Genomic DNA, 23897 nt, shown 5'->3' with positions numbered 1-23897 from the left:
AAAAGGTACCGTTTCACTAAGAGTGTAGACCTTCAGACTGTGCTAGAAGAACACTGACCAGAAACCAGGTAGACCTGGTCAATATATAGTAAGTCTAAATATTCCTGGGCATAAACCTAGTATTTGAAGTTTCATTTTCTGTACAAAACTAACACTCTTCACAGGCTTTGCTTTCGTTGTCGGCAGCCTGCAATGACACACATTGTTGTACATCGACTAAAATTTGGTAGATGCCATTCCACAGAGACAAGGCCGCTATGACCTCTGGTGAACCATTTAAAAGGGTCGTATAACCAAGAATTTGAGGAGCCTGTTTTAAGGGACCTCCGGATTGTCTTCGAGTGTTAACCCGAAAGGAACGGCTTATTTATTTTTGGCAAGTTCGATCAAATAAACGGAGAACTGAGAGCCGCCGTCTACCATATTTGTCCGCCTTGCTCCTTTTGTTCTGTCGGCCTGTTCTAGAGGACGACCTCCTGCAGCAGAGGGCTTATTGACGTTACCCACACCTCCCACCCCCCCCCCCCCCGACTAGCCTGGTCATGCTTGAGATGCCCATGTGAATTGCGGTCTGTCGCTCCAGCATTTTCAGCCACGGTATGAAAGCCAGTGTTCTGTGTGAAAGTACTCCGCAAAATACCAACAAACGCCTTTAGACTGCAGTGTGTCATACTGGCTTTTCAGGTCCTCTGCCTATTGTGGAGAACCCAGTGATTTGTATCTTAGGTTGAAACAATTGAAATATGCAAGGTACTTATTTCTGGGGTAAAATTTAACTGCAAACCTTTTGATGGCAGAGCAATAAAACTTATCTTTTTCTGCATCTTGGACTTTTAAAAGGGGCGGGGTGGGGATAATAGTCAATGGCAATATAATTCAGTTGTTGACATAGGATAATTTTTTTTTGCAGTCCCTCCCAGGTGATAAGTTTCTGTTTCAGGTTCCCTTGCACTTATATGGATATGCAGAGGAAATGAGTGTATGATTTGTTAGCAGTTCATGAGTGATGGAGTGCGACCCAGGCACCTGGGCCGAGAGCCGTGGTCGTCGATAACTGGAGGTTGCAAAATATGAAGAAAAGGGAGGGAAAATACAGTACTGCGCAAAAGTCTTAGGCAGCAAAAAAATCTTCATGCGGCCTGTCAGTGTCAGCTTCTCCATTTCACAACCTCTGCTAAACTCACTCCATTATTTCCAGCCAACTGTCCACACACCCCAGTATTTTTTTTTGAGTCAGCCGCTCGCACGCCTCGTATGGCTAATCAATATCTCATTAACTTTTTTAAGTAATTAAATTACATGAGCTGGTGGTGAAATTTAATAATTACATGGAATGGCTGAGGTGCCCCTGAGGAGAGGTTTGGGAACTGAAGCGGTGATCATCTAGCCACCCAAGAAGATATCAGTAACTTTTTGGAGAAGAGATTCTTATGAGTTTTATTTTTTATCATGTTACTCTTAATTTGCATATGGTCTAATGCTAAATTGTTTTTTTTTTTTGTTCTGAGCAAAATGCACGTACGAGTCAGATAAATTGCTTTAAACATTTCTTTTGACTGCCTAAGACTTTTGCACAATACTGTATTTCCTGAATTATCTCATGATGAAAAAGCTCTGCTATTATGTGGTCACAGAGCCGTGGGAGCCTTAACCCAAAGTTCTGACTGGAATAATATCATGGATCATTTTTAGAAGAATAACTTTATTCATGTGTTGCGTCGATCATATGACCGAATCTGTCAGTCAGCTCCACGTACGGAATGTAAACACCCGACCATGCCTTTTACCTTTCAGCAGTACTCGTTGTGCCTTCTTTCTGCTCAGTTTACAGGTGTTTACGGAACCATGGGAGTTTACCACAATTTTCGAGTAATTCAGGTTCAATACCAGTGTTATAGAATTATCCTGAAACTCAAACCAACAAGCCCTATAAATGAAGGGATATCAACAAGACACATAATCGCGTTAACCACTCCCCAGCGTGTGTGTGATCGGGGTCGACCCAGATGCCGGTTATTGTAACATCCTGGCTACTCGCGTGTCACGTGATCACTGCCGGGGGACTTTGCACAGCTATCTGGCCATGAAGGCGTATGGGTCAGAGACGGAGTGAAGGAACGGACTCGCTTGGCATCCCGTGCAATCCTCCACCTATTATCGTCCTCTTAAAAAAAACAAAAACAAAAAAAAAACAACAACAAAAGCATGCTTTTCCAGAGCTTAATTAGTACAGAGATGCGTGTCAAAGCTGGAACCAAGAACCTATATGATGGACCTCGCATTCACACGTTACCAGTGTACAGTGTATTTATTGAATATATCACAAAACAGCCGAAAAATGAGGTGAAGGATGGTTTACTTCTGACAAACTTCTGACAAACTTCACGCACCTGATAGACCAGCGAAGGGTAACAGTATCATGATAAGCTGAACTGAGCTGTCAGACCCTAATCTAGATGATAAGACGAGTAAAGCTCACAACTAGAGGTCATATCTGAGCTGAGATTTGAAAAACCGGAGTGAAAGTACAGGAAATTGCTTTTTGTTTCGCTGTAATTCCGTTCTTAGCGAGACATGAGCTGTTTGGGTGGTTATGGAGCACATCCAGGTTTTTTTTTTTTTTTACCCCAGTTTTTTCTTTTTTGCAAACAGGGTGGAGCAGACAATGGTGAGCTTAACGATTTTCTCTGTGGAAAGGTGTGGCTGCAGCAGGGGTGAGTCAGGTGTTAAGTCTTGTCTGCGCAGGTGCTTCTTGGCGGACTTGTGCCAGGCATCAGCTTCCATTCTGTCAGGACAAGCAGGTGAGCTGCAGGATGCAGAGCAGGTGAGGCGGGCGTAGCTATGAAACCCACTGGAGATGCATCAACCCACACTCTTTGGTACAGGGTGCTGGGGGAGGGGGGGAAGAAAAAAAACTATGCTTAGACCAAAAAGTAATCGTACCCCGCCATTTTTAAATAAACTTGCAGGGTTTTTCTCATCTCAATACAGCAAGCACCAGACAGTAAAGCAAACAGAATTTAGACTTTATGGTCAAAAGACCGTACAAAGAAGAGGATTCTGGGTAGGGTGGGTCTTACTGATCGAAGACCCTAATTGTACCCAGCACATGACATTTCAAATTCACGTCTCAACTCCATACTGCAATATTTGATCTTTACACCTAGCACAATACTTTAATTACACATAATTGGGTGCATGAAAAGCCAAATCATCTTTCTGGAGTCTTATTTACATAAAAAAGGCACCTAAAGCACTATGTACCTACTAACCTTGTAATCTCATTCTGGGAAACATACAAAACTGAAACGGGAGAACGACGTAACTTGTAGAGACAGTGGCCTCTGATTCAGCAGTGAGGAGGGTTGAGGAATTTGAACCTTTACAGATGCAGGCACATTCACTAAATAGGCATGCAGAATCGGTGATAATCACCTCCTCCCAAGCTGAGCGACACCACTGCTTCTCCTCGTCGGCGCGGATGGATGTACGGATTGCTTGTTTCAAGCAATTCCCGTCTAACATACATGTTACGCAACAGCCATTGAAAACTTTTCAGTTTAACTCCCACAGATAAAATTTTCAGATATAAAGGCATCCTTGAACGTCTTTTGATTGTTGAAATCCACAAAACTATGCTAGATGCCGGATTGAGGAATATATTTTTGCTTAAACTGTTTTGCCTCGGTCCGGCCCTGGAAATGTTGGGTGGGCCACAGGATTACCTAAGGGAGTCGGAGGGTGTGTGTGTGAGTGTGGGGGAGGGGGGGCACTGTCCCAGCCCAAGCCTAACCAAGCCACCTCCCATGGTCTTTATATCGTTAGAACGGCAGGACAGAACTGCAGTTTATGGAAAAACTAAATTATGAGAGCCAAAGACACCAAGCCAATGTGCTGAGGACACAGTCCCTGATCCACAGCCAGATCATGATTTTTATATTCAGCTGTAACTCACACTATAAAAGCCACCATTTTGTTCAAGGCCTGTCATTCATCACATATGTGCATTACTCATACAGCCAACCCTAACCCTAACCATCTTACCCCAAAATGAAAAGTGTTCATTACACAAATTCCTCATCTCTCCCCACCGGCAATACATGTAACACTCATTTATGTGGTTAACAATACATGATTTTTCGTAACACACATGATTCACAGTTTTCATACGGGATCGCAAATTTTACAACCTAATTACATTGTAAATACAATCATAAGTCTTGTTTTCTTACCATCATTTTTATTGAACAATAAAATTGAAAAACAGTGCTAACGCCAATACAAATTACTGTGTACAAATAATTTTCACGGCATTGTGACCTATAAAATTTCACGTGTCTCCTACGTTATGTTCCTCAATTGTTTTCACTCTTACATGCAGAAAATGTACGTGTCTGTCCAAACAGATAAAGACAATGGGGATTATTGGTTTGGCAAAGTACAAGCCACTCACTATCATAAAGACTTTCGATCTTTAAACTCCATGTCACCTTCAGAATACACAAAGGACTAGATAATCACACAACACTTAGGCTTTTCAGGACTTTCATAACAGAGTTACGAAAAATATTTCCTACACGTGGAATGGAGGAATGCACAGCCTAAGAGCACCGCTTTTGGTACCAACTTTAACCAAAAAGCTAAATCGACAGTCAGTTGACTGTAGGTTAGTTGCTTGTGCGTAATAATCATACTCATCATCTGAGGTTATATCTTACATTTTGTTTTTCTTGCCATTCAGGAGACCTCATTATTATGAGCTCCACCATAAGTCAAAACCACCCAGCACCAATCTTCTGATTATCACCCGAACCCCTGCTAGCAGAAACCACGTCTGGCCACCATAACTGTCTGCCCTGGTCAATCAAGGTATAATGATTGAGAGTTATGTGTCAAGGTTCAAACAGTATCTACTAAAAGGGAAACATATTAAACCAAAAAATAAAAATCCTAAACAAGCAAGAGTCATGATGGTATATATTGTCGATCAGGGAAGGATTCCGCTTGATATATGTTGCTGACCGTGGGGGAGTGAAGGTGTTGACTAGATTGATCGGTTGACCGCTGTCGTGTAATTAGCACCGCTCCTGTACGGCTGGCTTTGCGACTGTTTCAGAGTTTTGCATGGTTTCTAGGGGAATGCTTGAGATCTTCCTTTTCAAGTGTTTAAAATTAGAGAGGCTAGCTACTGGGATTCCAAACGAGGCCCGACTGTCACCCCAAGCCATAGGGTACCTGCGGAATAGTCTGCGTTGGCTTGACAGCCTACCAGTCTTGGGTTTAACCAGCTGTTCTTGGGCCAGCCTATAAAGGAAGCTCTGAGAATTGCCCATCTGAGCTGAGACGTCTCCGGCACGGGTTCCGTGAGCATAATGCACTCTATTGTGAGACAGATGGTCACTCTGTCCCGCCTTGCCACGGTTTGTCTTGACTGCACGACGGCTTCTTCTAAGTCCCTCGTCCACTGACTTGGTGCGACCTTGTTCCAGGTCTTGCTGGACGGACGGGATAGTGCTACCCGTGGAATGGCGGGAAGCATGTTTAAACTGTAAACAGAAGCGTTCGTTAATGTCCGAGGGAATGTTTGATATGTACGTACAAGTAGCATGTCACAAAACAGGGAGCAGAATGTCAAGGAGCTGGACTCACCTGAGAGACAGGTATCTAGCACCTTATATTTAATATTTATCGGTATAGTAGTCCCCTATATCCGCAGGTGATAAATTTCAATACCTACTGCTGAAACCACGGATAATAGTGAACTATCCGTGGACCCCACATATATACTAGTGGCACACATTGTGGAAACACTTCCAATTTTTAGATATTACAGAACTTTATTCAACCGTCGCTTCAGTTACTAATTTGATCGTCCAATGTATATTTGTAAACATTCTTTGATTGTTTATACACATTATCGTGTAGTAATTTTTAAAGCTAATGCTAAAAATGCTATAGGTGTTTCCACAATGTTGACCACCAGTGTATGTAATTTTCATGTACTTACATATGATTAATGATAAATTACACACAATAAGACGGACATTACCAGAATTGAATACAGTAATAGTAAAGTACATTTGTACGTTATTATACAGTACTGTACTCTCAAATGAAAAGGATTCTTACATTTTAGCTTAATTCTCAAGAGACAATAGAGCAATGAAAAAATATCATGTATCAAAGGATGACAGACCAATAAAAATGATGCTTTTTATACCACTCTAAGGACAAAGGAACAATGAAAACACATTACAGATTTCACTTTTTTTTTTCGGACCGTGGTGAACTGCCGATAACTGAAACCGCAGTTACTAAAACTGTGGATTTGGGGTGGCGGGGGGGGGGGGGGCTACTGTATTAGCATATTTCAAAAGGGTCCATACCTTCATTTTGTCTCCATAAGAGTCTATGGAGATGCAGTTTTCTTGGACTTGCTGTTTTTTAACCAGCTCTCTGTTCAACCTTTTATCTTTTTCCAGCGGTGGATCTTTCAGAAACTGGGTAACCGCTTGCAGTCCATTAGGATTCTTGTCATCCTCCGCAGGAATTGACATGGCATGTGCTCCGTTGACTAAATGCCCTGGCTTCAGCTCTGACCCGGCACTGTCAACACACTCAAAAAATTCCTCAGATGTCGTCGAGGCAGCAGACCCCTTCCTGGGAGACTCATTCACTCTGTGCTCATCTGATGTCATTTTTCTATGTTTTTCTTTCTGATCATCTCTGTCCAGACATGTCTCACTACCATCTGATAGTGTAGCTGAGGAGAACACACTGTCCTGTTTAGTAGTACTGTGAGGTGCCTGATAAGAAGTGACACCCAATGGACCTGGATGGTTTTCAGACAGCTTCAATGCACTGACCTCTTTACAAGTAGCTGCATCAATTACCAGGTGAATAGTTCTTGGTTTGGGGACTGGTGGGGATGCAGTCTCCTCTTTTGCCAGGACGGGTGTGCTATTCAGCGTCTCAGATTTTGTCCCTGGGTCTTTTACGCATCCTCTTTGTTGGAAGTTTGTTTGTTCTGGTTCCAAGGCAGCTATAGAACCTGTTTGGTCCAGACGTTTTAGACCTTTCTTAGTGTTACTTCCATGGTGTTGGGGTTCTTTGCCTTCTATGTCCTCAGAAACTGGGTCATCTAGGGCTCCTTGGAATTGAGACTGTATTTGTTTGGGGTTCTGGGTCCTTGGAGAACCTGTTTGATCCAGATTTTGTGCTCTGTTCCCGGGTTCCTTGTGGATTTCTTGGTGTTGGGACGATTGGTTCTGGCTTAACTGAGGGCCATGTTTCTGTGTGGGACAGGCCTTCTCAGGAAGCTGTTCTTCTGGAACGACGAAGGGATCTTTGAATCGGATGGCCTGTGATGTCTCGAACAGCTCGGAGCGCATGAGGTAGGCGTGCATGGGCTTGCTGGAGTCGCGGACGTTGATAAACCCTATGACATCACTCGGAGGATCAGGCTCAGGCCAGGTGGGCAGGTATGGAATCAAGTTGATTCGCTCGAGATGCAGAAGACCAGGGTGAATTGGGATCGGCTCTGGTATCTCTCGTGGAGGTCGGAGCACTTTTGGCACAGGATCTTTGCTACCTTTGTTTTTTTCTGAGTCCTTCTTACTTTCAGACTCTTGGAGATTACTGCTAACCAATGCGTATTTGGGATTGATGCGTTTGCGGGCTACAGCAGCAGGTATCGGTGCCGGGAGAGGTGGCGTGATCGGCTCCGGCTCAGGCTCGTCCCCCATGTCCACCTCACTCAGGTCCACACTCTGAGACCCCGAATACAAGTCCTGAAAGTGCTTATCGAAGGTCTCAACCGCCTGGCCTGTAAGAACTGTGATGAGGTTCCGGTCCAGTCTGGAAGCTGTCCATGTGTAACTGGAATATATCAGAGTTAAGCAAGTCAGGTTAAGCAAGGCTGAATCCTTGTTCATGCTATGAAGCAGCATTTCCTAATCCAGTCCGTAGGGACCCACAGCTGGTCCATGATTTTGCTCCCTCCAAGCCCCCACCCAGACAGTACACATTTTTGCTCCATACTGGGAGCTGGGAGGGAGCAAATATGTAGGCAGTCTGTAAGCAGATTGGGAAACACTTCTATACAATGTGTCACTAGTTTAATACAATGATTTCATTTATGAATCATTCAAAATACAGACAGACTTCATATCTGCCTCGGCACGTACCTGTACGACCCAGATACTGCTCTGTCCCCATCCACAAACATGAACTTCTGTGCCAAGGACCCAAAGACTTTCCTGGCTGATCGGGTATGAAACTCCACCCCTCTAGTGCATCGGACCCTCAGGTTCTGGGAAAGTAATTGATATGGCATAAGGAAAGGTTTCATTTAAAAAATATCAGACAGTTAGTTTTAAAACCATGACCTTCCAGCTGGGTTCCTCAGAAACCGGCATATTTTCCAGTTTTCATCTTTAATCCCAGCTAAGCATATTATTACCACTGTCTACCGATGAGCACATCCTTCCCCGATGCACCACCTGTTTTTGGTTCACTCCCCTTTCACCTGTTTTTCTCTGTTTTGCACTGTCTCGTCCTTTACTGCACTGCTGTTTGTCTTGTATTGTACGGCTATATATTCTATTAATCCCCCAATGCAACTCTCCACTCCACATGCGGCACAGGAATTTCACTGTGTCTCCCCGGAACACCTGACAATAAAAACTTGAAATCAATGCTCGGCTGAGACAATTAATTATTTAACGGAAGACAGTTTTGCTTTTTATATTCTTTAGATGTGTGGTTTAGTGATGCGGTTATAGTGCAGCTGGAAAACCTAAATAAAACTGAACCGCACCACAACAAGGACTGGCCAGTCCCAGCTTAAAAAGTCTGAAGAGTTCTGCAAAATTTTCCAACAGCATTTCACAATGTCAGATGCATTTCCATCCAATGCAACATTCTCCCCTGAATGCAGGCTGTGTTAGTCTAAAGCAATAGAATAATGTCCTGCATAGCCAAAGCCCATGTCACATGCATGACTTTTGAAAGGCCAGACGGGTCCACAGTGGTATTGCAATTGCACTGTGGCTTTCTAAATTACATCCAGAGGGATCAAGGCAGGAAAATCTTCAAAATCTTAAAAGCACTGGCATTTTTTTTTCCTAGGGGGATATTGTTTTTCATACTGGCAAATCTGGGTCACTCGTCCATGCAGAAAACTTGTATAAAAGGGAGAAAAAGCAGGTTCTGACAGGGGATAGCATATAGGGTGGGGTTTCAGCATATAGAGTTGCCCTACTCTGAGCCAAAATACCGAGAGGGGAAATTAGATGAACAAAGCCGTAATGATGGCTAAACTACATGGATAAAGAACATTACAGAGATCCGCTGAACGCCTACAGGTGTTTTGTGGGTCTGTTAAGCACGAAGTCGTCAAGAGAAACACAGTGAACTGCAGTCTCGGAGGGGAATTATGCTTGGGAAGACTGTTCAGGAAGTGTCACGTGTGTCGCCTAGCTGAAGAAATTCTGCAGCTATATGTCCATTAAAAAGATTAGAAAATTGAAAGTGTATTCTACTTCGATAGATGGGACTCAGCAAGAAGGAACATTCTAGAATTCCGGTTTGCCCTGCATGTAGGCGGTATAATGGAAATATGGATAGGCTACGGCCATGGAAATATGGATAGGCTACGGCCATGAATTACCCTACATAGGCCATGAGCAGCTGGCTATCTGGGAAAAAAGGATTGATAAGTCATCTGTCGCACTCATTGTCGGCGTCTGTCTGTTGATGAGCTCCGGCTTCTTGTAAATTGTGCTGTGGATGGCCCAAGGGCATGGTGCACTGTCAAAACGAGTCTACAAAGGTTAGGGCTTATGTCACATGCAATGGCAGTTAAGCAGGGCTCTTTGTTTCAAGTTGCATTGCATTGTTATTGTTACCAGCCTTCCGCTGGAACATCTCAGGTTTTGCGCAACCCGGAATCCAAGAACTAAGCTCTTATTAAAATCGCCCTCGTAAAACTTGTCCATTTGGTTCTCGAACTACTCTTGGTGTCACACACGATTCTTTACGATAATTTTAAAACGAGAACAAAAAAAAAACAGGCACTATATTTTCTGGAGGAAAACTGTCTAACATATAATGAGTTAAAGAATGTTTATCTTTACTGTCACTGATTGTAAAGCACTTATCCTTAGGACAAAGGCAGAGGCATTCATGTTAGTAATTTTAATAATGTGCAAATCCCTCATTATCACAAGGTTTTGTGTGGCTATCAAACAGTAGCGGCTGTTATCACTCAATCAAGTTATGAATGCAAGGTGCCACACCCAGGGTCTCCCATTTACCCTAAGGACCAGCAATTTATGCAACAGACCAGCTCATCTGGGAGAGCTGGCTGCGCCCTGGATTTCTACGCCAGAGAAGTCTTTCATCAAGATTTCTGCACCAAAAGCTAAGGGTGGTGGTCGCTTAATCTGACACATCGCTTTCTGTTTTTCTTTATGTGGAACAGGAACGTCCAAGATGTGCAGAAGATCTCAATCACTAGGAATGTCCCAGGCAGTGCCAGGAGCTCCAGACAGGATGTAAACGCGAGACCAGCTAGCGTAACAGCAAATAGCACAGGAGCAAGTTATACGGCCAACAATCAAGCCTGGCTCAGAGCGGCTTAGCTACCAAATTTCCTTACCGATTAGAAAAAACTACTTTTTTCAAGTAGGAACAGTAACAATCAAAAATGTCTAGAAAGCACTTTCCCATCTGTTTATAATGAAAGCCATGTGTGGAATTGGCCAGCTAGCATTTTGTTTGGCTGAGGAAGATAGCGACATGCCTTGAGGTGTCCCTTGTGCATTTGGGCCCGTCTGCACATGCTCAGAAAGTGCGGCACTCCGGTGGATTCCAGGATAATGTAAACGGCCACCTTCCTTTTGAAGGCGGCGTCCAGTAGGTCAATGAATATGTCCACATCTGTAAACAGGTCCATGACAACAGCAATGACCTGTGAAGAAAAAAATGAATCGTTTTACAGATCAAACTAAATGGAGTTACATTCAGACACCTGACCTCATATTTCTTTTCTTTAAGTTAGACACATTTTTTTCTCCATAATGCAAACGCACCCGCAAAAAAAAATGTAATACCACATGTGTCGGTTTTCTTTAGCGAAATATAAAACAACAATTAGCCTGCTGATATCGGCGTCATCACTGTTCTCACATTGTTGTCCGTGTGAAAAGTAGGTCACACATTTTAAGCTGGAAGTCTGCAGCCGCGGTCAAGCATATAATGAAAAAAACAGGAAATAACGGGGCGAGTCTGCCGGTCCGCTGGAGAATGGGCTTCATTTGTTAACTGGCCCATAAAACGTAAAACGATGTGGAGCATATGACTATGAACATGAATGCAATTGCATAATAAAGTCCATTTAAATGTTTTATTATTTTTGCATTATTTTTTTTTTTCCTTTTTAAGTTAATAGGGATAATTCGTGTTTTTTTTTTTTTTGGGGGGGGGGGGGGGAGGATGGGTAAAGGGCCCAGATGTTAAATTGCTATATTTCGATTTCTTATTGTTTCCAAGAACATTTACACAACGACGGCTCGACAAAATATTCTACGCATCTTAGTCTAAATACAGTTTTTGTCTTTCAGGAATGAAAAGCAATACAAAGTTGACCGTGTTGTTTACGGCTGCAGTTTTTACAGTATTGCTGAAACAGATCAGAGGCAACTTTAACGCAATTTCATCATGACCAACTACTAACACGCGGAAGCCTATATCATCCAACCACACGGATGAGGGCATCCAATTAACAGACATATTATTTGACACAACACAATATTCATACCTTCTGCGCCTGCACTATGGTTTTCCTAACGATTTCTTTAATGTGCGCTTGTCCTTCCATCGGCGGCTGCGTGTAAACATTGACCCGGGTCACTCCTCGGTAGGAGACGAAGTCCGGCCACCCGATATCCAGGTCTGGTATCGAGCAATCGGAGCGCTCCGGCCAGTACTGGAGTGACGGCTCCACATCGTCGCTGCCACCCTCTCCCTTTGCTTTCATATGATCAGATCCCGGGTCGTAAACCTCCGCGGTCCCTGTCAGATGCTCCAACTCGAGGTCGGACAGAAACATTCGCAAGTTGTGTGCATGGATGTATTTGTCGAAGGCGTCGCGTCCGTCCCGGAGGAGCGATTCCAGCGCCAGTCTCTGATCTTCGCTGTAGAAGAACTCCGGCTTGGTCTCGTTCGTCCGCATGTTAACGTTGTGTTCGTCCAGACACTGGATCTGAGACAAAGCCATGGTTTCGGAAACTTTGCTGTCCTAAAGCAATTTACAGTTTATGAAATATCCCACCTGAGATCAAGTAATGAGTGATCAGAGAAAAGAAGAAAATCCGCTTTCTTTGTTCCCTCGTTAAACAACATGTGGCTCCAAATAGATTATTTGTACCAGTAATGTGAGTGAAACTCCAGCAGGACGTCTTATATTGCGATATCATACTGTAAGAACCACACTTTACCACATCAGTCTTAGTTTCTTAACTCGTATCTCATGCTCCACATTTCTGATGCCGATGATGCAGACCAGGTAACAGGGCACACCTCAGTCACATGACATATGGGAATCTTCCCCGGTTCCCCTCCATTCCTTGGGACTCCCCGCAATTCCGTAACCGGCTAAAAACGTTTTTTCACTTTTGACTGTACGGAGTGCGCCTTTACCGACGGAAAAATACCCGTCGCGAAGCTTTACGGAAAATAAATGCGCGGTGGTTTTCAGTTGCCTAATCGCAAGTATTGATAAAGTGCAAATAAAGATCACTTAAACTCTAAAACGGGTAAACACTGAAATTTCGACAAAGTACAAACATTAATTGATACAAACCATAGCTTTAAAATGATTATTATAATAATAATAGAAACTATCCTCTGAGTCTTCTGCAAGTTTTTGAAAATCCATAGGCAGGATCTCGGTAAAAACTAAGAAGCCCCGCTCTTGAATGGAGTCACTGTCTGGCGGGGCGCTGAATAATAACTTAAGCTCGCCAGGAGCCGGGGGAAGGGGCGGTTCATGAACTTCCCCCTTTGCCTGTGGAAGTAAGCGCAAACGTGGGCGGAAACGGGTGTCTAAATCCGGTTCCTCGAATGATGAACCTCATTAAATGGTACAAAAAGTCTGGGCAACTAAAGCACGTTTTTGTTCAAATTTTATAAATGGTTACCCCGGACGCACTGTATGTTTCACTCATAAATAGTGTATTGCCTTCAATCGTCCCCAGTGTTAGGAAATGTGTTTGGAATGCAGCAAACCACCAAACCACAAGGCTTTGCACTATAAAAGGACAAAAACCTCGTGGAAATGGGGATGACTAACGCAGCAGCTTCCTCTCATAAAAAGTAGACATCCGCAATTGTTTCTAAGCTACCAGCTTTAGAATGTGGATGTGTACTGTATGTATATTCATACAAACAACAATAGAAAGAGATTTTTTATGTATTTACTTCTGTTCTACCTACAATAACATTGCCTTTTTCTGTGTTATCTACTAGGCCATGTATTTTATTTCTCATAGTGAAGGTTGAAAGTTAGCTTTTAACTGCTTAACTAGTTAAATAATTTTTCCAACCTGTATGCATGTTTTCCTTTCTGCCCTGCACGGTCTATATCCTGTTTTTATGCCGCAGGTGGAAATATATAGGCCTGTTTTTCCAATGTACAATAATAAACTCAGACGTGGGTCCTGTTTGCAAATGTGATAAATAGTTTTACCCGTTTTGTGTATGTTGTATGTATAAAAACTCATTATCAAGCCTTCCAACCCCAAGTTCAACAGTAGACAGTTTTCTTTTTGGCTGCTCCAGGAAACTGAGGAGCATTCAGTGTTGGAGAAGATCATCAGAAGGGGAATCCCTGTTAACGATTTCTAAATCATCTTTATAAGAATCAAGCTCTTTAGAAAGAAGAGAAACCTCACTTTCAAATCTGTCACCAAACTAATAAAAATCCATACACTCCTTCGTAGGTCATGGTTGACTGTCACTTTTTATGGCTGTCATTTTAAATACCATGTTCTTTATGAGAGGTGACACATGATACGCATACGTGTTCATCATTTTGACAAAATGAAAAATCGTTCGTGGCGAGGGCGGTTGACTCCTTGACGTTTAGGAGGCTCCTGACGCACAGGGAAGGTTTCACAAGTGGCCGCGATTCGAGCTTCAGGGCGTCTCTGTGTAAGCAGCACACTCTGCATCTACTTGGCCGGAGCTGCTGCGTGATAAATGCGCTGCTGTTACTAACTGGGCTTCTGGAATAGAATGCCGTGCAATGAAATAGAAGCTAAATATTTAACTGGTATTAACATTTCTCATGATGCAGGTCATCAAAGGGCATTGCACCCTAGCAAATGATGACGATGGCTTGTTATGTATGAAATCTGCAGGGTATTACTTGCACAAAGAAAAAAAATTAAATCTTCATTGGCTCTGCTACTATGCACAGGTGGTAATTGACTTTTGCATCAATATATAAGAACCTAGTGTCTTAATGCTATTGTCCTTATACAGCTCTAAGAACCTAAGAACCCCTCCCCAAGTTTTGAAAATTCAAGAATATGTCAGGCAGATGATACAATAAACACAGCCCCCTCCCCCCCAACTCTCAGACTGAAAGGGAATCTTTATTGTTTTACAGAATCTCCAGCCTGACACTGAGCAGCTGACACTTCCCTCTTTTTCTCTAATGGTTTGTGCACTTTTCAGGTTCCTTTGAGTGTTTTTTTTTTTTTTCAAATCAGTGGGCAACTTTTTGTTTCTGATGCTAGTCATTAGGTGTCATTAGGCAAACCGGACAATTTGTCCCATGAACATTTGTCATCGTTGCAACACGGCCAGCGGCTGAGGGGTAGGACATGTGGTGACACAGGGTGACACATGGTGACACATGGAGTCTCCTCACACTGTTTTGTGTGTCGTTTTCTCTGCATTCCTGCAGGCCCGTCTGACTCACCTCTTCCCTACTTTTTAACCCTTTTCCGGGTTAAAAAGTCCATGATTTTCCAGGTGAAAATTGGGTGATACTTGGAACGTTGCTAATGATTTATGAAAAGGGGGGCTAATTCTTTAGTGAGGGGGGGGGGATTTAATAAAAAATAACTGAGAACACACCATTTAAATTTATTTATGTACATTTATTTATAACACATAACTGTACAGTGCTTAAAGTGGGGAAAACAGGTACTCACCTTGTTATTCAGTACCAGGTGTCAGTACTCGCCTTGTTATTCAGTACCAGGTGTCAGTACTCGCCTTGTTATTCAGTACCAGGTGTCAGTACTCGCCTTGTTATTCAGTACCAGGTGTCAGTACTCGCCTTGTTATTCAGTACCAGGTGTCAGTACTCGCCTTGTTATTCAGTACCAGGTGTCAGTACTCGCCTTGTTATTCAGTACCAGGTGTCAGTACTCGCCTTGTTATTCAGTACCAGGTGTCAGTACTCGCCTTGTTATTCAGTACCAGGTGTCAGTACTCGCCTTGTTATTCAGTACCAGGTGTCAGTACTCGCCTTGTTATTCAGTACCAGGTGTCAGTACTCGCCTTGTTATTCAGTACCAGGTGTCAGTACTCGCCTTGTTATTCAGTACCAGGTGTCAGTACTCGCCTTGTTATTCAGTACCAGGTGTCAGTACTCGCCTTGTTATTCAGTACCAGGTGTCAGTACTCGCCTTGTTATTCAGTACCAGGTGTCAGTACTCGCCTTGTTATTCAGTACCAGGTGTCAGTACTCGCCTTGTTATTCTGTACCAGGTGTCAGTACTCGCCTTGTTATTCAGTACCAGGTGTCAGTACTCGCCTTGTTATTCAGTACCAGGTGTCAGTACTCGCCTTGTTATTCAGTACCAGGTGTCAGTACTCGCCTTGTTATTCAGTACCAGGTGTCAGTACTCGCCTTGTTATTCAGTACCAGGTGTCAGTACTCGCCTTGTTATTCAGTACCAGGTGTCAGTACTCGCCTTGTTATTCAGTACCAGGTGTCAGTACTCGCCTTGTTATTCAGTACCAGGTGTCAGTACTCGCCTTGTTATTCAGTACCAGGTGTCAGTACTCGCCTTGTTATTCAGTACCAGGTGTCAGTACTCGCCTTGTTATTCAGTACCAGGTGTCAGTACTCGCCTTGTTATTCAGTATCAGGTGTCAGTACTCGCCTTGTTATTCAGTACCAGGTGTCAGTACTCGCCTTGTTATTCAGTATCAGGTGTCAGTACTCGCCTTGTTATTCAGTACCAGGTGTCAGTACTCGCCTTGTTATTCAGTACCAGGTGTCAGTACTCGCCTTGTTATTCAGTACCAGGTGTCAGTACTCGCCTTGTTATTCAGTACAATCAGATAATACGAGAAAAACAAGGAGGCGCTGGTACTGCATACCAGTGAGTACCGACCCACTTCAATCACTGATTATATAGTATAATTAGATTCTTTCCTTGTTTGCAAGATGTTGTTTTTGCTCTTGCTCCAGCGCTGCTTACACTCGTACCTGGGCCTTCATTGGAAGCTCAGCCTAGCTGCACTTACACCTAGTCAACTCCTCAACAGGCATATATTTCTATTTGCTATTCGCCTCGCTGGTACATTGCTTTGGGCTAAAGTGTCTGTGAAATTAAAGACAACGTAGATGTGTATTGATCTGGCGCTAAACCCCCCTAAAACATCACTGGCAATGCTCCTGCAAACTTTGTACCTTTGAGGGTACAATTACTTGTCACTGGGGCTGTACCCTCAAGGGTCTACCAATTGTACCCTTAGCTGCAGGTAATTGTACCTTTTAAGATGAATTATAAGGAACATTTTTGTATCATTGGGAGTACATTAATGTTGTTTGTACCTTGGTAATGTTGCTCAGAGTCCATTTCAGTGCCTTAAATTACCCTAAAGGGTACATTTACCTACAACTAGGGTACAATTGGCAGACCATTGAGTGTATAGCTCAAGCGATAAGCAAAGGTACAAACTGGTGCTTTTTTTCTGACAGTGTGCGTGATACCCTGAAGGTTTTGACCGCAGTGCTGGAAGGTCACTCAGCTGGTTCTTGCCCTGAGCATCATCTTCACAGCCAGAGGTGGAATCACAGGGAAATGAAAAGGGCGTGAGGGAGACTCTGCCCACTGAGCAAACCCCAGGCGTGGCTGATCGTCTCAGTACTGACCTGGCGGCTGGTGATCCTACTTCATCCTTGGTAATGTAACCTGATTCCTTAAAATGACTATTAATCACAGTTGTCATAATTAAAACTGTTACACAAATACTGTACATATATTTCTGGTCTAGTACTTTGTATATTGTGTGTTTTTATGTTTATACATGTGAGCTTCTATATATATTGTCCTTTTCTGTCCATGTTATATATGCTGAACTGCCAGTTGGCTTTACTGCTAAATGACATTTCACTGCCCTGTGCAGTGACCGTAATGACTCTTATCTTATGGTGGTTTTACTAGTTACTTTTTCATATTTTGATTCGTATTGACCATATTGACCAGGGCTATATGGAATGCTGGGAAGTGCCCTTAGACATTCCAGAACCAGAATGGAAGTGTTCCTCTCTGCCGACTGCTTGTTTGACAATGACGCTATATATGCACAAACGGCCAAATGTGGAAACCAAACCTGTCTTGCAGAAATTAAATGTTTTTAAAGGGTAAACAGAAAAACGAGACAACCAGACAAGCTGCTTTATTAATGGATGTAAAAGAAGTCAGAATTCCTATTGCCCGCGATCTGGTTTTGTGGACATACTTTGCAGCTGAGTCACTCAGTTTGCGCCTCATACCGCTGAAGGCGGGAATACCTGATCCATCGATATAGGTGTGTGGTGTAAACATGAGGAATGTTTTCAACTTCGGCAGCTCATGCAACAAAGGAAATGTGATCGATTTATTGGAGTGAATGAGGCTTCATTCCATTGCGTGATAATAATAGGGTGTAGTCCAAGGTGGCAAGATATCTGCAGGCAGTATGGTCTGCAACAACTCTTTAAAACCTATCTGTTCACTCATCTTCAGTAATTAGGTACATAATTATAACTAAAAGACGCAAATTAAGGGTTTTTACTGCCATCGAAATGGAACATTTCTGCAAGTATTTTGTAATAAAATTCAGGGTTATCACCTATTTGTTACCCTTCTTCCCAAAAGGGTCCCACTAAAATGGACAGCAAGCTCTGAAAAGTATTAAACATAAGAACTACAGCAAAAGCTTAAGCGCTTCAGACTTCAAAAGGGTCTTAATACCTCTAAGTGCAGGAAAGAAAACCTACATTTGTTTGAGACCAGCTTCTTTACTTTTTTAATCAGCTACTCAGAAAACAGTTGCAAGGCCTATAGGCTCACAGTCATGTCATGTGACGGCTGCAAGACAAAAGGGGTTTATTAAGGAAACTAAGACCACTGAGGAAGGCGAAAAATAAAGGGCAGCGAGGGGTCAGAATACCAATGAGGGAAACAAGAACAAACTAACATGAAGTAACATAACAAGGGAACAGTGCAACACAGGGAAGAGAAGTAAGCAATAAAACAGAGCAACAAACACGCAGTAACTTAACACAATGACTGACTAATGAAGAGAGTGAGGGCAGGTATTTAAATACACATAGAACACTGGGGCAAACAAGGAACTGCCGTAAATCATAATCAAACTAACAAATCAAGGAAGGCACAGGGACCACGAGCAACCGGTGAAATCAATAACAGTAAATGAACATGGAAATTGGGAGACATCGCACAAACTGAAAACTGAAAAACATAGCAAAGCACTAGGGCTAAGGGGCTAGAGGACAGAGGAGGGAACAGGACAGGCAGCAACACCTGCTGGCCAAACGACAACATTACGCATCGAACAGGGACCGACTGGCACCAATCCTGACATGAAAGCTGGCGTGTATAAAAGCTGAAGATATATAGTTATTTGGCTTTGTGATGATTTACATGGGTGAACAACAAGAAAATGTGGTGGTAGTATTGGACATTAATCATGAGTTAATTATAGGCTTTCGCTTAGCATTTGCATCTTAGTCATTTTCAGAAACGCTACCTGCAGAGTCTGATCTTGTAAATTATCAGGCAGGTTCAGGCAGCTTGAAATCAAATATTTTACAGCATTTTCCACAATTTATACTGAGAGACATCTACTAAAGTTTTTCATATTAAGGTTACTATTCTGCAGCGCAACATCTTCTCCCAGTAAGCTCTGAATCTGCGGTCTCCTATGTCACGGTTCCACCTCAGCCATCTGAAACCATCTTTCCTGCATCAATCCAATCCCACCCCAATCTGTTTCTTGCCACAACAGAACTGCATTGTCTTTGGTGATGCTGCTGGTTTTGTAGAGTATCAAAGAGTTCCTCCCAGATAAATTACTGCCTGGTCCAGCCCCTCTCAGAAAATCATGGGCTGTAAGTTTTCAACACACCTGCATTTAGCAAGTCTATCATTGCAGGCATTGAAGGTATTTGTCACCTAGAAACACTAACAGTGAAACAATTACCTGTCTGTTTTCCATATAACATTTCAGAGGGTTTGCCATCTGGATCCTTGTGGTGAGCCAGACTGATGTACCTTAAAGTGGTGGGTTCAGCTATGTGGAGTTCCTTCTGGAATCTTCCCATGCATTAAAGTACTGCTTAATCTATGAGATTTCTCTCAAGAAGCCACCCTCTGCTTCACACAAAGCTTTCAGTTGATGTAATTTTGTAGACTAAAGACAGGTATTTCCGTGGGTCAAGGGAGTCAAAACAGTTGACAGTGAAGTGCAGACAGTAGACATGCTTGGCTGGTTTTTGAGGACTGGAAGATTAGGTGGGGAGATTAAGAAACAATATAATTTGTTTTGCAGGGAGATCTGCAGGCTTACGTAAAGGGCAGAAAAAAATTATGGGACAAAAATGTAAACACAAATGATATCTTTTCTTTATGCTTATAAAAATGAGGAACTCATCAGGAAAAACTATCTGCGAGAATTGATTCTCATGAAGCTGGTATCAGCTGATCAGTCATACATGCATGATTCTTGAAACTGCATTCTGGGAATTAGAAGGTCCCTGCAGAAATTCTCTGTAGGTGTAGTAGAAAAGCTACGTTCAGTTGGGATAGGCTTGGCTGAGGTCCATTTGGTTGGGTTCTGCGCTCTTCAAGTAAGCTGGAAAACTAACCAGGCTTTTCGCTATTTTTAAAGGCAAGCTGAGACGAGAAATTGCTTGGACTGCTTGGCTGTTCTTGTGAATTATGAATAGAGAAAAACTACATAGCTATTATTATGAGGTATGAAAAAAAATCAGTATTCAAGGAGAGAACTAAATATGTACCGCTCCGGGGATTATTAGCAATTTGAAGCGTAATTCTAAGGCTGGCTTGCTGTGGCAGGGGATCAGACACAATGCATAACGCGTTTTGATTTTGATCTTGGAGACCCGAAGGCTCACTACAAAATGATCGTTAACTCTGCCAGGGTTTTCACGCACCAGTGACTCATCGCTTCAGTAATGGTGTGCTTTGTTTCCCTCTGGTGGGTGATGTGTGTATTACAATTTGTACAGTAACATGACCGACAGAGCAGATCGAGAATTTTCAACTCGTATAGTTGAGTTTAATCACATGCTGTTTTAAAATGATCTCTGTTTGGCTGATCTAATTTCTTTTATATGTGCTTGAGATACAGCAGCATTCAACAAAGAGAAGTAAACGACGAGGCAGACAACTTGCTTAATAAACTCCATCCGTTGAGCTGCAGAAAACTCTAATTTTGGTGAAAATGTAACCGCTTATCCAGTATAACGGTGTTTCTCAACCTGTCGGCCGCGAGGACCCCCAGTTCAGTGCACGTTTTTGTTGCCTCCCAAATCCCAACAAAACTGCATCAGGTTTTCGGTTTTCTTGATTGCTTGATAGTTTAGCTCAGTCGTGTTGGACTGGGAGGGAGCAAAAATCTTAGGGTCCTCTTAGACTGAGTAGACAAACACTGCAGTATATATTCCGGTGAATCGTATTAGAGGACGTACGCTTTTGATTTATATATCAAATATCAAAATAACACTTATTGCCGTGCTAAATATATCTTAATACACATTAAAATTTCAGTATCATTTACATAGTCTGTTAATTTACCTCATGTATTATATATACTGTTATTTTCATGTGAAATGTATACCAGTCATCTACAGCAAGAAAAACAGGGCAGTTCTTCAAGTGTGAGGATAATTGTTGATTAGTGATGAGAGATCTTCAGTTTCCCCAAAAGGTGACCATAACTGCCTCGGAAATAATTAAGGTATAGCGGAAATTGCGGGTACACTCCTTCATAACCTGAGTAATCCAAACACTAAAGTGTGTTTGTTTATATATATATATATATATAAAAAAAACTGCCTTCTGGCAGGATCGCATCTAGATGGTGGAGGACTTAGATTCCCTGACTAATTAGTATTAAGACAGGATAGTATGGACCTTCCCAAAAGCACCATCCTGAACCTTGTTTCTTTAATTTTGCTTTGTTTCGCCAATAAATCTTGCAGTTAATATTCTTGAGGTATATCTTGTAATTTGCTGAAATGTATTTAAAAGATTTGCTCAATCGAATGAGTAGATTGTTAAATAATATATGTTTATAAATTTTAAGAGCAGATATGAGACCTGGAAAGCCAGGTTATTATACCATAAATCCAAGCGCCTGCCTTTTCTCACATACATTAATTCGGCTAATGACTCACTTGGTCTTGCATGCTGAGGTTTTCAAGGTCACGTCTGTCAGTAACCTCACGCCTTGATAACGATGTGTCTTGCTGCCACCTGCTGGGCAACGTGTGTATTACATTTTGTCGCAGCTGTTGTAACGTTCACGTCATAGAAACTAGACCGTAATCGTTCATCTATATAGCACCAAAACAGGCTTCTGTATTACTGCTTAAGAAATTACAGCACATTCTGTAGTTTTTTAAAAAAAAAAACAGGTCCTCTGAGTCTGATCCTAGTGTTTTCCATAGTCTCTCCATCTAACATACATTTGTGGTGCCCAGGCTGGGACACAGCTTGGGATTTCGGGCTCATGAAAGTGTACCATATTGGACCCCCAACCCAGGCCAATCAAATTATGTTTCAAATGATCTAAAGCCCCTGCAACTCTGGGGCACCTCCCTGCGAATAGGCAGACAATACAAAGCAATGGACATAGGGTCAAACATTCACCTGAAGACTTCCTGCCAGGCTGAGCAAATTAATTCATGTGCAGCCACATCCCAAGGTATGTCGAGTGGCCTGGTAGCTGGTCAGATTCTCAGGCCAAGTAAAATATGTGCTTCTCAGCTTGGGTATGGACCTAGGCAGGTAGGGTGAATGCTGATAGAGGAAATTACATCGCAAACTGTAACTTATATTGACTGTTTTACAAAATCCTAGGAATAACTGTGGACTTCTGTTTCTTCCCACGAACCCTACGTTTGCAAAGAGATGGGCTGGTGCTGCTGCCTGTATGTCAGGAAAATGGGCCAATCAGTAGTCTCTGGTGTGTGGTCACATGACTCTTTCCTGGGACACTGCGAACGTATCCAGACTCATGTTGGTCGTGCCTATTTGAGTTCATTTCAGATGGAACAGTGCGCCATGTTAGTAGGAAGTGTCTTTGCCAGGGAAACAATTCATGAGCATATTTCACATCGCACAGCTGCTGTTCTGCTTATCAGGGTGTTTGAAATATCAGGAAATTTTCTTGAAAATTAATCAGGCAGGACTGTGAGTCTTCCGGTTAAGGTTTTGGTTCCCATTGGTGTCTTTTTGTGGTTCTTTTGATATGGTTCTTTGATTAGGCTGATGCTTTTCTCGGGTTCCGCATGTGTTTTCCCGCAACTGTGTTTGATTATTCTGCAATTTACAATGTTTTTTGTACAATTATTAGCATTTATTAGACATGAGGCCACCCCCCCTCCTTTAACAATGACAAAAAAAGGCTGGAAGCTAGTCAAAATTCTTACAATACAATGAATGCTAGCAAGTAAATAATTGCATTTTGCCATTTATGTAGTAAATTGGAAGGAAACATGACAGAACAATAAGTCCTCCATTGTTTACCCATGTGCCTCAGGGATAGAGGATTGTGACATGTCACTCAGACCCCCCCTCCCATCAGCCAATCAGAAGCAGCCACCTGACTATTCCTTGAAATGTCTCAAGGGTCTAAGGAACTGTTGTCAGCTCAATGTATATCTCTTCTCCAGGGAAGTCTTGCTAGGTAACCTTCACAGCTGACATCGCAACCATAGCCAAGTTACCCATATTTCCACCTTCGGAATCTCATATCCAGAGCATGTAAATCTAAACATTTAAATTTATAAATAAATTGTGTAATTATTGTTGTGAGGGTACCATAACAACATTACTGGGCCCGAATTTGCCCTCTGCAATGCCCCTGAACAGTCAAATACATTTTAACTTAATTGTTAATTGTTGAATTCTTACTGTAGCTATAACTATTTATGAACTATTTATGAACAGGCGTTACACATTATAGCCATGTTTATGATGCATTATAAATGCTATATGAAGCTCTCATGTATAATGCACTATATATACCTTGATAATGCATTATAAAGGTCAGTATAAGCCATATATAATATATTGTATAAGACATTTATAATACTTAATCCCATCTGAATGCATTATGATGCATTATGAATGCATGTATGATCACTGCTTTAAATGATGTTACAAAAGAGCTCAGTCAACTTCCCAACAATTATAGAAAAGGAAATACATATTAGCAGTATTTTTTGCAATCCTGTTGCGAATATAATTATCCAAAATAAATGTATTTGTTTATCATGACTATGTCAGTATTGCATTTTTATATGTTGGATTTTGGGTGTCTTCTTGTGCCCG

General features: G+C 42.3%; 1 protein-coding gene across 2 annotated transcripts; it reads right to left on the bottom strand.

Annotated features, from left to right (window-relative positions):
• Nucleotides 1–2293: 2293 nt before the first annotated feature.
• On the bottom strand, nt 2294–13027 carry fam83ga (family with sequence similarity 83 member Ga). 2 transcript variants are annotated; one of them, XM_023821975.2, is made up of 6 exons: nt 11822–13027; nt 10805–10972; nt 8187–8311; nt 6387–7878; nt 5236–5546; nt 2294–2889 (listed from the first exon to the last, which is right to left on the bottom strand). In XM_023821975.2, exons 1-6 carry the CDS (start codon nt 12278–12280, stop codon nt 2727–2729), a joined length of 2718 nt encoding a protein of 905 aa, XP_023677743.1. In that variant the 5' UTR covers nt 12281–13027; the 3' UTR covers nt 2294–2726. The 2 variants fall into 2 exon arrangements, with proteins under 2 accessions (XP_023677743.1, XP_072561277.1); XM_072705176.1 differs by lacking the exon at nt 2294–2889 and having other exon boundaries at nt 4221–5546; nt 11822–13026.
• Nucleotides 13028–23897: the final 10870 nt, after the last annotated feature.

This window comes from Paramormyrops kingsleyae, chromosome 22 (genome assembly GCF_048594095.1).
Source record: "Paramormyrops kingsleyae isolate MSU_618 chromosome 22, PKINGS_0.4, whole genome shotgun sequence".
NCBI lineage: Eukaryota > Metazoa > Chordata > Actinopteri > Osteoglossiformes > Mormyridae > Paramormyrops > Paramormyrops kingsleyae.
The sequence above is the reverse complement of the archived record's forward strand: the minus strand, read 5'-3'. Positions and strand labels throughout refer to the sequence as shown.